This window comes from Artemia sp. Qi Xiang Cuo, chromosome 2 (assembly GCF_049724085.1).
Source record: "Artemia sp. Qi Xiang Cuo chromosome 2, ASM4972408v1, whole genome shotgun sequence".
Lineage (NCBI taxonomy): Eukaryota > Metazoa > Arthropoda > Branchiopoda > Anostraca > Artemiidae > Artemia > Artemia sp. Qi Xiang Cuo.
Genome location: NC_142795.1, coordinates 46,807,681 through 46,821,063, shown reverse-complemented (window position 1 = coordinate 46,821,063; position 13,383 = coordinate 46,807,681). Strand labels below are relative to the sequence as shown.

Here is a 13,383-nt window from a genome sequence, read left to right as displayed (position 1 = left end):
TGTAACTGTGACACTGAAGTATTCCAAATCTCGCATTTCAGCGAAAGAAATTCAAAATGAACTTTGAAAAATCATTAAAATTTATCTTTTAAAAGTTACACTACAACCAAACACTAGTTCAAATTTACAGCTCCTGCATTTAAGAAATAAAAATAAGCAAAGAGCTTTAAAATTCGAGATGATGAAATCCAGACAGGGTACACCAAAGCCAAAAAATACTCTAAATAACAATAAAATTATTAACTGCGCTCGACAATAAAAATGATCTTTTAAAAATATAGAATCTGTAAATTTGAAAATTTAAAACTAAACCAACCTATACTGAATTATTCAAACTCTTTCTTTTCATCTTAAGAAATTAAAAATGAACTTTGAAAAATCAAGAAAATGTAACTGTGACATGGTAAACCACAACCAAACACTACTGAAATTAAACATGAACTTTGAAAAATCAAGAAAATGTAACTGTGACAGGGTAAACCACAACCAAACACTACTGAAATATTCCAACTCTTGCACATCAGTGTAAGAAATTCAAAAAAAACTCTGAAAAATAAATAAAAATTATCTGTTAAACTGTAAAAAACCCCCAAACGCAAATGATATATTCCAAGTCTTGCATTTCAACGAAAGAAATTCAAAATGAACTTTGAAAAATCAAGAAAATGTAACTGTGACAAGGTAAACCACAACCAAACACTACTGAACTATTCCAACTCTTGCATTTCATCGAAATAAATTAAAAATGAACATTTAAAAAATCAAGAAAATGTAACTGTGACAAGGTAAACCACAACCAAACACTACTGAAATATTCCAACTCTTCCATTTCAAAGAAATAAATTAAAAATTAACTTTGAAAAATCTAGAAAATGTACCTGTGACAAGGTAAACCACAACCAAACACTACTGAAATATTCCAACTCTTTCATTTCAACGAAATAAAATACAAAATGAAATTTGAAAAATCAATAAAATGTAATTTTGAAAAGGTAAAACACAACCAAACAGTACTGAAATATTCCAACTCTTGAATTTAAACGAAAGAAACTCCAAATGAACTTTGAAAAAACAAGAAAATGTAACTGTGACAAGGTAAACCACAACCAAACACTACTTAAACATTCAATCTTTTGCTGTAAAGCGAAAGTAATTCAAAAATGAACTTAGATAAAATATGGTTTTCAAATTGTTACAAGGTAAACCACAACCAAACAAAACACGTAAATTAAATATATAGCTATACAACCAAATACAATATAAATGAAATTTGATAATTCACGAAAATGTATCGGTGACACTGTAAACCACAACCAAACACTACTCAAATATTTAAACTCTAGAATTTCAACGAAAGAAATTCAAAAAGAGAATTGAAAACTAACTATAATTTAAAATTGACAATTTAAACAAAATACAACAACAAATTCCAAATAAAAAAAATTGCTTATAATATACTTAATAAATTAATTAACATTTAAAAATAAAAAAAATGTAACTGTTACAATGTAAACCACAACCAAACACTACTGAAATATTCAAACTCTTGCATTTTAACGAAAGAAAATGAATTTCCATCGTTCAGGCTGGTGGACTAAGACCCCAATTCTGAGCAATTGAATTTCCACCGTTCAGGCTCGTGGACGAAACTTGTATCAATTCAACTCCTGGAAAAGTCCCTCCACAGGGAAAATTCTCCTTGTGGAAAATCCACTGCATTTAACTCAAAATTTGGTACTTACGTGTTACCCCCCCGGCAAAACTCAAGGACTGAATTTAATTTAAACCTAATTGGATATCATATAAATGGATAAAATTATAATACTGTAGTAACCAAAAGATTCAATCGCTCACTGAGCTCGAGACTTTCAACCAGTCTGGTTGGTGGACTAAGACCCCAATTCTGAGCTATTGAATTTCCACCGTTCAGGCTAGTGGACTAAGACCCCAATTCTGAGCTATTGAATTTCCACCGTTCAGGCTAGTGGACGACACTTGTAGCAATTCACCTCCTGGAATAGTCCCTCCCCATGGAAAATTCTCCTTGTTTAAAATCCCCTTCGTTTACATCAAATTTTGGTACTTAATTGTTACCCCTCGACAAGACTCAGGGACTGAAGTTAAGTTAATCCTAATCGAATATCCTAAGACATGATAAAAATATAATACTTTAGTAACAAAAATATTCAAACGTTCCCAAAGAGATACACATGGCCCAAAGAGACACACACGACCCCTATAACTTTGGGGAAATTGAGCATTGAATGGAGCTTAGTTGCCCCTTCAGTTTTTTGGTCGCTTAAACAGGGCACTAGAACTTTGTCCCAACTTCCACTCTCGCTTTAGAACTTATTCACAGATATCTAAAACCGTTAACGGTTAGACTGTTGCCCTAGCGGTAACCATGCCATGCTCTACACACATACCAACAATATATTTTTGTTTTTTTCCATTTTCACAATGGGTTCCCAATCGAGTTCATGTCCATCGCTTAGCATTCAGGTCTTGACAAATAAAAGCCTTGATAGTCAGACCCCAACGCTCCAATCTTAACACTGACTAGGACCTCAATTCTGAGCTAGTGAATTTCAACCATTCAGGCTGGTGGACTAAGACTCCAATTCTGAGCTAGTGAATGTCCACCGTTCAGGCTGGTGGACTAAGACCTCAATTCTGAGCTATTGAATTTCCACCGTTCAGGCTAGTGGACGAAACTTGTAGCAATTCACCTCCTGGAAAATTCCCTCCCCATGGAAAATTCTCCTTGTGTAAAATCCCCTGCAGTGAACTCAAAATTTGGTACTTACATGTTACTCCCGACAACACTCAAGGAATGAAGTTAAGTTAATCCTAATCGAATATCCTAAAACATGATAAAAATATAATACTTTAGTAACCAAAAGATTCAAACGCTCCCAAAGAGATACACATAGCCCAAAGAGACCCAAACGACCCCTATAACTTTGGGGACATTGAGCATTGAATGGAGCTTAGTTGCCCCTTCAGTTTTTTTGTCGCTTAAACAGGGCACTTGAACTTTTAACCCTCTCCCCGGATTCACCCCTGTCAGTAAGTGGCAAGGGGCTGGGTTGAGGAGCGTAATTTCCTATGGGACAGAGGGGACAACTGCCTCTCTCAGACCAAATTTTCACCCCAGACCTCAGTTTGCCCCCCTCCCCCCCCCCCCACCCCAACTGAAATTTATTTTCTTCCAAAATGTTTTCAAAAATAATAAAATAAACTAGAGTATTTAACTTAAAAAAAATGTATAAACCTTTTTTGTCATTTATAAAACAGTAATTTAATAAAATAATACAAACTCTGAAACGATCACCGATTAACTTCGATAATACCCGGTTTGGGTTGGGTGGGAATTCTCATTGTGGAAAATCCCTTGCAATGAACTCAAAATTTGGTACTTACGTGTTACTCCCGACAACACTCAAGGAATGAAGTTAAGTTAATCATAATCGAATATCCTAAAACATGATAAAAATATAATACTTTAGTAACCAAAAGATTCAAACGCTCCCAAAGAGATACACATAGCCCAAAGAGACACACACGACCCCTATAACTTTGGGGAAATTGAGCATTGAATGGAGCTTAGTTGCCCCTTCAGTTTTTTTGGTCGCTTAAACAGGGCACTTGAACTTTTAACCCTCTCCCCGGATTCACCCCTGTCAGTAAGTGGCAAGGGGCTGGGTTGAGGAGCGTAATTTCATATGGGACAGAGGGGGCCACTGCCTCTCTCAGACCACATTTTCACCCTAGACCTCATTTTGCCCCCTCCTCCCCTCCCCCCCCACCCCAAATGAAATTTAGTTTCTTCCAAAATTTTTTCAAAACTAAGAAAAGAAACTTGAGTATTTCACGTAAAAAAAATCTATAAAACGTTATTGTCATTTATCAAACAGTCAATTAATCAAATAATACCAAAGATGAAACGACCACAGAGTAACTTCGATAATACCGGGGTTGGTTTGGGTGGTATCGGAGTCCTTTGAGGGTGTGATAGGGGATCTCACAACACTGTTCAAATAGAACTTGTGTATTATAACGACCATCGACCCCATGTAACTGAATCCCAAGCTTCTGAACTCCTCCATGCAACTGAACCCCTCGTGCTATTGAACCCCCCATGCAACTTGACCTCATTTAACTACTCCCCGTGTAACTGAATCCGTATGTAACTGAGATCTTTTCGCAAAAAATTCGCAAATCTCGTAAACTAAAGAAGTACTTACCCTTTTCAACATTAATTACCCCTTTTTTGCACATTCTCGCATATCTCTTTACCCCTTTTTGTCTATACAAAAAATAATTGCAACCCCTCGTGCTATTGAACCCCCCATGCAACTTGACCTCATTTAACTAATCCCCGTGTAACTGAATCCGTATGTAACTGAGATCTTTTCGCAAAAAATTCGCAAATCTCGTAAACGAAAGAAGTAATTACCCCTTTTCAACATTAATTACCCCTTTTTTGCAAATGCTCGAATATCTCATTACCACTTTGGGTATATACAAAAAATAATTGAATTACAACGAAACAAGACATGCTGGTTTTATAATACAGGTGTAATTAATTACGTAAATCTCATGACAAAGAAATAAATCGCTTGATTCCTATCTCAATAGCAAACCAAACCATATTATATCCCACTTAACCAGATCAAAAATGAACTTTGAAACTGCGTAATTCCTGCTCTTAAAACAAGACGGGCTGGTTTTTTTTTTGAGATTATAACAAAAAAGGCAGTGAACTTTGAAACTTTCCAGAAAAACCTGTTTGGTCCGGGGGCCCCATCAAATCCAGACGAGCATCTCTACTATCATAGAACTTCGTTACGTAAGTTAATTCGTAAGTTACGTATATTTATTACCAATAAAAACGTTCGTAAATAAAATTAAACAATTTTCGAGAAAGCCATTTAGACAAAAAAAGTAAAATTAATATGAAAATTCTGTTTTAATTATTCATGTACGGTCAGCCAAAATTAAAACCTGTATTAATTCAAAAACGTTCAGAAATTAAATTAAAAAAAAACAATTTTTTTTAAGCGAAAGTAAGGAGCGACATTAAAACTTAAAACGAACAGAAATTATTCCGTATATGAAAGGGGCTTTACTCTCCTCAAAACCTTGCTCTTTACGCTACAGTTTGACTTTTTCTCACAACTCTATTTTATAAAACACTAAAAAACTTTAGCGTAAATAGTGAGGCGTTGAGGCGGCACTTTCACATATGGAATAATTTCTGTTCGTTTTAAGTTTTAATGTCACTCCTTACTTTCTGTTAAAAAAACTAGTTTTTTTATTTAATTCGTAAATAGAAGCTTAAAATATCTACAGTACGGTTCTCTGTATATGCTGAGTCTGACGATTTGATTTTCAGTAAGATGGCTAGACTTTTTGTTTTTTGCCTCTTTTTGAAAACCGGGCAAATTTTCTGAGGCAAGTACCTTTCGATGGGTATCATTAAATCTGATGAATTTTATTTATTTGGATTCAGCGCAAAAATACACTTTCTTGATGAGTTGATTGCTATAGAAATTCCTTTTCTTAGATTTTTCGTTACTATTTGGCCGATGTCTCATTACTTACAGCTAGTTACCACAAACGGTTTGATATTTTGCTATTAAAACCCTCCTTTCCAAAGGTTCTTTTAGTACGAGCACGATTCACTTTTTACTTCGTTTTACTTTGTTTTAGTAGTTCGTTATACCATGAGCTATTTATGTTTAGTTTACGTCAAAACTGGTCCCGGAAGTTCAAAATCTAAGGAATTCCTTTGAAAAAAAAAATCCTGCTGGATTGAGGAAACGCCAAAAAGAAATTTGAAAGACAAATATCACATATTTTCTGTGGACATCCTCAACAGAAATGTAAGCTAAAGAACAGCTGGATGCTTTCAAAGCAAAACCAACGAGGTACCAAAAGACTGATATTGATGTAAATAACAAAATGTTGACAAAATAAGAATTAATAAAATAAAATATGAATAGGACTACAACCATCATTGTAACTAGGGGGATGAAGTTAATATTTGCAGACCATCTCCTAAATCTGAAATAGTAATTGTAGAAATGCACTGTTTTAGCGGAAAATATCTTGTTAAAGAAGAATAATTTTGACAAACCCCTTAACGCAAACCTGAAATGTTAGGCTCTTTTGTTCTTACAGCAATTTGATGGAAATTTTCACCTTTTATAACGTTGCTTTTATGTAAGAGCACTCATTCTAGAAGCACAGAGGAAAAAGATCACCCTAGCTTTGACTGAGAAGTTGAGGGGGTATCAGTCCCTCTATTAAATAGTGTAATTACTCTTGGTTAGTATTGATTTTACTGAAATTTAAAAAAAAATCCTTTTCTTTATTTTATTTCTGTTATTTTTAGCATTATATTTCTTTTATTCTTAATATGATGGAAGTCACCACCCCCGCCATCCCCAGCCCTTATGTTAAAGTTTAACTTCTTCATAAGAATGCTCCAAAATGAAAACCATCCCTGAAAAAGATGTCCCTTAAGATATCTTCAAAGGAGCCTGCAATACCAAAATGCTTTTTATATCTTGAAGTTTAGATAATTTTTAAAGGGGGAGGGGGTAGAAATTGGGAAATATTGCTTTTTTGAAATGTCCCCGTGGCCTTCTGTGCTTGTACACGTGAACGTAAGACAAAATACTTATTATAAAGAAAAATGCTGGACCATTCCAAGAAACAAAATAATAGAAAGTAGTAAAAAGTGAGCATTTTACTGACATAATTATAATTAGACCAAAACTAGTTGACAATGCCCAACAATTTCCAACGTGCTTCATACTTATCCAAGGAAATTTCCCCAGTTGCCTAATAATATCAAATAAATGTAATCTTTCACATTAAACACACTAAACGCACTTCACTTTAAACACAAGCAATTATCATGGAGCTATTCTCCTCTCAGCATCCATAATACATGTTTAAGCTAATACAGCATTCTGGAGGTTCAATCCTTTCTCCATATTGATTGGAAGGACCTCTTTCAGAAAAATCCGGAAATTTGGGTTTAAAAATCCCTTTTAGAGGGCTGAAGCCTGCCGTTTCTTACAAAATTACCCATTAACTTCTTTCTTCCCCAAGTGTTGTTGGATTGATAATTTAATAAAGTAAAACCCTTACTAACACTGCACATGCGTTCTACAGGGCATAAAGCATTTTTTTTTTTTTTTTTTGTATTGACTTTGTATGGTTAGGGATAACTGCATCATCATGCATCAATATGACCTATGAAATGGGGAGGATATCCTTCTGTTTTTTGATAGTTCTAAGCAGATTGGCAATCTTAAAATTGTTGCTTGATAGCCCACTTTTCGGTCAATAAATGTTAGTGTGCACCAGGGTTTTCTATCGTTATTCTACGAGAGCTACTTTGAATTGACCATCCCTAAAAAAAATAACAAAAAAAAAAAAAAAATGCATAGACACTGTAACTTTCGTTACCAAAAAAAAAAATAAAGTTCTGAATTTTTGGACATATGAGCTTGAAACCTTCGCAATTGGGCTCTTGAACATGTTGAAAGATGGTCCAATTATCATCAAGATTTTATCCCAGTAGGGTTTTTTCTTCTTTTTCCAAAATTTCGCAAATTTTACAAGGCTCGTAAATGAGTTATTAATTTATTTTATTTTATATGTTTGATTATAATTTTAAATATCATATAATAGTTACAAAAAGAAGTATCCCTTGATATGTTTTTTTTTTATTTACATTTTAGTCTTTAGAGTTTCATTCACTATCGACACATCATTTTTTGCTTATAGTTTGTTACCATGAACTACTTTATCAAATTAGCAATATTCAATAATTTAAACTACACTAAAGAGTCTACAGGCAAAAACGAAATATTGGAAGGAATGGCTATAAAGAACTATAAGAAAAATAAAACCACCATTTTTATTAAGCATCCTCATGAAGGAGCCATAAAGCTTGTTCACTAACCTAGATATATAATGTTTTATAAGTTATTTTTAGGTAACTACTAAATAGTTGTCACGTTACTGCTCAATTTGTTACGAAGAAAGACTGCAACAGGGCGATTATTTTACATAACACATATATTTATTGTACATAACTACACAAAATATAATAACTGCATATTCCTAAATTATAACCATGCATACATTGTATATATTACATGTGCTTACATACACTGCATATCTGCATATGTAGTATAACCATACTATATATAACTAAAGTATATAACTCCATAAGGTATAATAACTACAACTCAATAACTTTACCTCACTAACTAAGTAAAAAAAATATTTGCATCGATAGCCAACGAATCTCAAAGAACAAAATTTTGATAAAAATAAACATGTCAGTAAACAATAAACATATAAAAAACATATAAACATATCAAACTCCTTTCTATGTTGATTCCAAATATGGCTGTTTTCTTGGTATAAAATTTGTAAGATAAGGAGCTGAATTTTTCAATGTGATACAAATTACCGTTTCGATGTAAGAGCAATCTCGTTAAAAAAAAAAAACAAAAAAGAAAAAAAAAAAAAAAAAAAAAAGAAAAAAAGAAAAAAAAAGGAGGAATACTTATTATGCGGGATATGGTTAACAATTAGAAACTTACAGAACGTAGGCGATGACTCCAATTGACCACATATCTGTTGCAAACCCAATCTGTTCAAAGTTTACAACTTCTGGTGCAACGAATTCAGGTGTCCCAAAAAGCACTTGAAGCTTCTTTTTGGCGTCGAATCTTCTAGCTAGTCCAAAATCGATAAGCTTTATGCGATTTCCAGCCTGTGACAAGCACAGTATATTTTCTGGCTAAACAGTATAAATAGAATCAGAACCAATAATGAAAATAGGGTGCTTGTGCATTATATCCAACACACGAAAGAAGTCAAGTTTGGTTAATGCTAATGAAATAAAATAAAATAGGATGAACATATAATAGTTTAGCAACAAATTTGGGCTATATTTGCACGTTAGGGGGGGAAGAGGGGGTAAAGCATAGCATATATTAAATACGTAACCTATCCTAACCTAACCTAGGTAACTTCCCCCCCCCCTAAATGCCAAAATACAACAGTTTAAATATTGTAACCGCAATAACCAATCACGCTTTGCAATCCATTTATCTCTTGCAAATACCCGATTGACGGGTTTCCATTAGTATTTCCTTGTACAGTCTATAGCGATGTGTTGTATATAATGCACCAGTACCGAAAATAGTCTATGGAGTTTAATACGAGTATATGAAACTAACAAACAATGCTCGAATATTTCAAAAACATGATCAGAAATTTTTAATTAATTTCATTGTCTTCGTGGAAGATTGTTATTTGTATTATTTTTGTTTGTTTTTTCTTCTTCATTTTTGTCTGTATCACAGCAATAAACAATTTAAGTCAGCCGCTGTTAAAAAATAAGTGACTCCTTTCTTCTTGGTTTACAAGGCAGTGTTTCAAGATTTGTTGTGGTTCTAAGATTAGTTCACCTTTTCTTTCAGTGAAAGGTGTTTTTCCAGGAAGGTAAGTTGTCTGCTCTTCTTTTTTCTGTACGTTTTGACATTCCGAATATGTGTCTCAGTTCGAGTTGACTTGGCTGCCATATTTGATCTCTGTAAATAAGCCTAATTTATAGTGATGCCTGATGCCTGTTACGCTTATTATGCTGTCCAACATTCATGAGAGTAATATTGCCGATCATGATGTTACGTAAAACTCCATAAAGTTTGAGTGTGTATGTTTTCGTTCAAGGTAGTATCGGACGCTTGTTATCCTAGGCTAATAGTCAGATTTGTGACGTAATGATCTGTGCTTTGTTAGGAATTCCGTTACCTTAGTTTCCTTTTTAATGAGCATTTGCTTGATGATGTTCAAATTCATTGATCGTTAAGGTCTGTCTATCTTAGTAGCAATATGTCGCTACCTCGGTTAAGTCATTACTGAGTTGCCGCCAGGATCTTTCCTTTTTGTTCTTATTCTTACTAATATTTTTGGATCGCCTCTAGTTTTTAACCCTGCGTTTCATGGTCTATATCATCTTAAAATAGCACACACTGACAATCTATATTTTCTTCATAAACTACCCCGTTATGTTAGGGGTAATGAGCTGTTTGCGGATTTTCGTTTCCCAGCGTTTAATCAGATCCATCTAGCACAAATAATGAGTCGGTTAACACGTTATGTACTCCAATTTTATGGCTGTCATTCCCAATTTCGAAGATGTTCGACCAGCCTATTTTAGGTCGCTATGGTTTGGAGTTTTTTTTATTTTTCTTTTACTCTATGTTACATTTTGACTAGATTACAGTATTGTATAATATATATGTAAAAAAAAAAAAAAAAAAAAATTATATGCGTGTTGAATAGTCTTTGAAAGTATAAACAACATCAAATTGAATATCTGATGTATAATGATATTAATTGTTGAAAGATCCATCAGTTCAAGAATTTATTTCTCTGTACTTGTATTTTTATTTTCAATGATGTAAGTACTGGAAAAGAAAATATTTGTAATATAATTCGTTTTCAGTTAAACGCCAATGACGCCGTAGGCTTTTGGTTTTTATTTACAACTAGGAAAGGAGGCAGTATCCAAACACTTGTTTGTAGTGAAACTATATTCGTCTTTAACAACTTTAAAAAAAGCTAATAAATTAAAATAATGAATATTTGATGTATAATAATATTAATTGCTGAAAGCTCATCAGTTCAAAATGTTACTATAATTTTAATGTTTATTTTCAATATTAAGTACAAAAGAAAATATTTGTCATAAATTGGTTTTTAGTAAAGCGCCAATGACGCAGTAGGTTCTAGACTTCTACAGTGAGAGAAGGAGGTCATACCCAAACTCTTGTTTGCAGAGATTTTTGTTCGTTTCAAGCTTGATTTGCATATTCAATTTAAATTTAACTCGTTTTAAGATTTATTTATTAATTGACATTAATAAATGAATTGTATGTTTGTTTGCATTGATTGTTTATTTAATTTTTGTTCGTTTTAAGTTTCATTTATACTTCAGTAGGAAATTTTTTTTTTTTGTCTACAGCTTGATATTCATACTCAATCTAAGCATTACTCGCTTTAAGATCTGTTTATTAATTTATATTATTACTTGTTGTATGTTATTGATATAATTGTTTATTGAGCTTATTTTAGTTGTTTTTTTAATTTGTTATTTAATATTATTTTCTTGTCTTTTTGAGTTTGAATTTCAAGATGTTTCTGTATCTGACGAGCTAAATTTTAAAATTGGCTTTAATTTTCAATTAAAAAATTATTTTCCGGGAAGTTTTTTTGATTAGTTTTTGTTCGTTTTTGATTGCAAAAAGTTTCAAGTTGTTAAAAATTCCTTATCTCAAAACGAATCTTAAAAAAAAATAAGATATTCATCAAAATATCGAAACTAGTATCAGAGTAACAACACCAAAAGAAAAAAGTAGGCTTGTGTCAACCTCGGATTTCTTATTATCTGATTTTTGAACTATTTTTAACAAAATTGATATCTCAAAATTTTTATCGGATGGGTTTGGGGGAAAAGGGCGTGTGGGGACTAATTAAGCTTCGGTCTCTTTTGACTCTTTAAAGTGAACTAAAACTTTCTATTTTCAATCAAATGAACACTCTCTGAAGTTTATGCGAGTATCCCTTCTATAAGAACCATATACATCCCCAGAGTATAACTTACAACGGCTGTCCCTGGGCCCTGGGGGGTTGTGTCGGTCCTGGAGTTTTAATATCTGATGGTTGAACTATTTTTAAGAAAAGTGTCACCTAAAATTTTTATTGGATGGGTTTATCCATCCGTTACACCCAAAGACGTGGAGGGCGGAAGGGGCTAGTTGCCCTCCGATCTTTTTTCACTCTGAGAAAATGAACTACAACTTTTAGTTTCAATTCAAATGAGCCCTCTCGGAAGTTTATATGAGTATCCCTTTCATAAGAGCCACATACTACCCTAGAACATACCTTACAATGCCTGCCCCCTGGCCCGAGGGGGATGTGTCGACACCGGAGTTTTTTTATCTGACCTTTGAACTATTCTGAAAAAAATGGCTCTCTCAAAGTTCTTATCGGATGGGTTTGAGGAAAATGGGGCTTGGAGAGGGGGCTAGTTGCCCTCCGATCTCTTTTGACTCTTAAGAAGTGGAAGAGAACTGTCAATTTCCAATCATATGAACCCTCCAAAGTTTATACGAGCATACCTTCCATAAGAACCATATATGCCCTCAGAGCAATACTTACAATGCCTGCCCCGGCCACTGGGGGGGGGTTGTGTCTACACAGGAGTTTTTCTTATCTGACCTTTGAACTATTTTCAACGAAATGGCCATACGTAAAAGAATTTTTGTTATGTGATCTTTGAAATATTTTTAACAAAATGGCTATCTCAAATTTTTATCAGATGTATTTGGGAAAAAGGGCTTGGGGGCCAGTTGTCCTCCGATCACTTTCCACTCTTAAAAAGGTCACTAGAACTCTCGATTTCAAATCGAATGAGCCCCCTTTGATGTTTATACGACGACCCATTCTATATGAAGTGCCTCGGGGAAAAAATTAATGGAGTGTGGGGGGAGGCTAGCTGCTCTCCAATCACTTTTGACTCTTCAAAAGTGAATTTCAACATTCAATCTCTAATCAAATGAGCCCTCTATGAAGTTTATACGAGCATCCCTTCCATAACAACCATATTTGCCCCCAGGGCATAACTTAGAATGCCTACCCACGGGCCCTGGGGGGTTGTGTTGACACCGGAGTTTTTGTTATCTGAACTTTGAACTATTTTTAAAAAAATGTCTATCTCAAAATTTTTATCTGATGCATATAGGGCGTGGAGGAGGAGCGGGAGGCTAGTTGCCCTCTGATCTCTTTTGACTCTTAAAAAGTGAACAAGAACTTTTAATTTCCAATCAAATGAGCCCTCTCCGAAGTTTATACGAGCATTTTTTCCATAAAAACTATATATGCCCCTAGAGCATACTCATAACGCCTGCCTCCGGGCCCTGGCGGGTTCCGTCGACACAGGAATTTTCTTGTCTGACCTTTGAATTATTTTTAATGAAATGGCTATTATAATAATTTTATCGCATGGGCCTAGGGAAAAAAGGGTGTGTGTGGGGGGGGGGGGGGGCTAGTTGAACTCGGATATCTTTTGACTCTTCAGAATTGAGCTAGAACTTTCAGTTTCCAATCAAATGAGCCCTCTTTGAAGTTTATACGAGCATCCCTTTCATAAGAACCATATACACCCCCAGGACAACACTTACAACGCTTATCCCCCGGGCCCTGGGGGGAGTTTTTGTTATCTAATTTTTGAAAAATTTCCAAAAAACTGTCCATCTAAAAATTTGTAGCGGATGGGTTTTT

General features: G+C 34.1%; 2 protein-coding genes across 2 annotated transcripts in view; one reads left to right on the top strand and one right to left on the bottom strand.

Annotated features, from left to right (window-relative positions):
* Window positions 1–13,383, top strand: part of LOC148955285 (uncharacterized) — a 287,431-nt gene that overhangs the window by 9,801 nt on the left and 264,247 nt on the right. The gene's annotated exons all lie outside the window — the stretch shown is intronic.
* LOC148955287 (myosin light chain kinase family member 4-like) overlaps window positions 8,630–13,383 on the bottom strand; it is a 49,244-nt gene continuing 44,490 nt past the window's right edge. Inside the window, exon 5 of the mRNA XM_089108127.1 lies at window positions 8,630–8,833. Within this exon, the coding sequence (XP_088964253.1) occupies window positions 8,630–8,833 (204 nt within the window). The remainder of the gene's footprint in view (window positions 8,834–13,383) is intronic.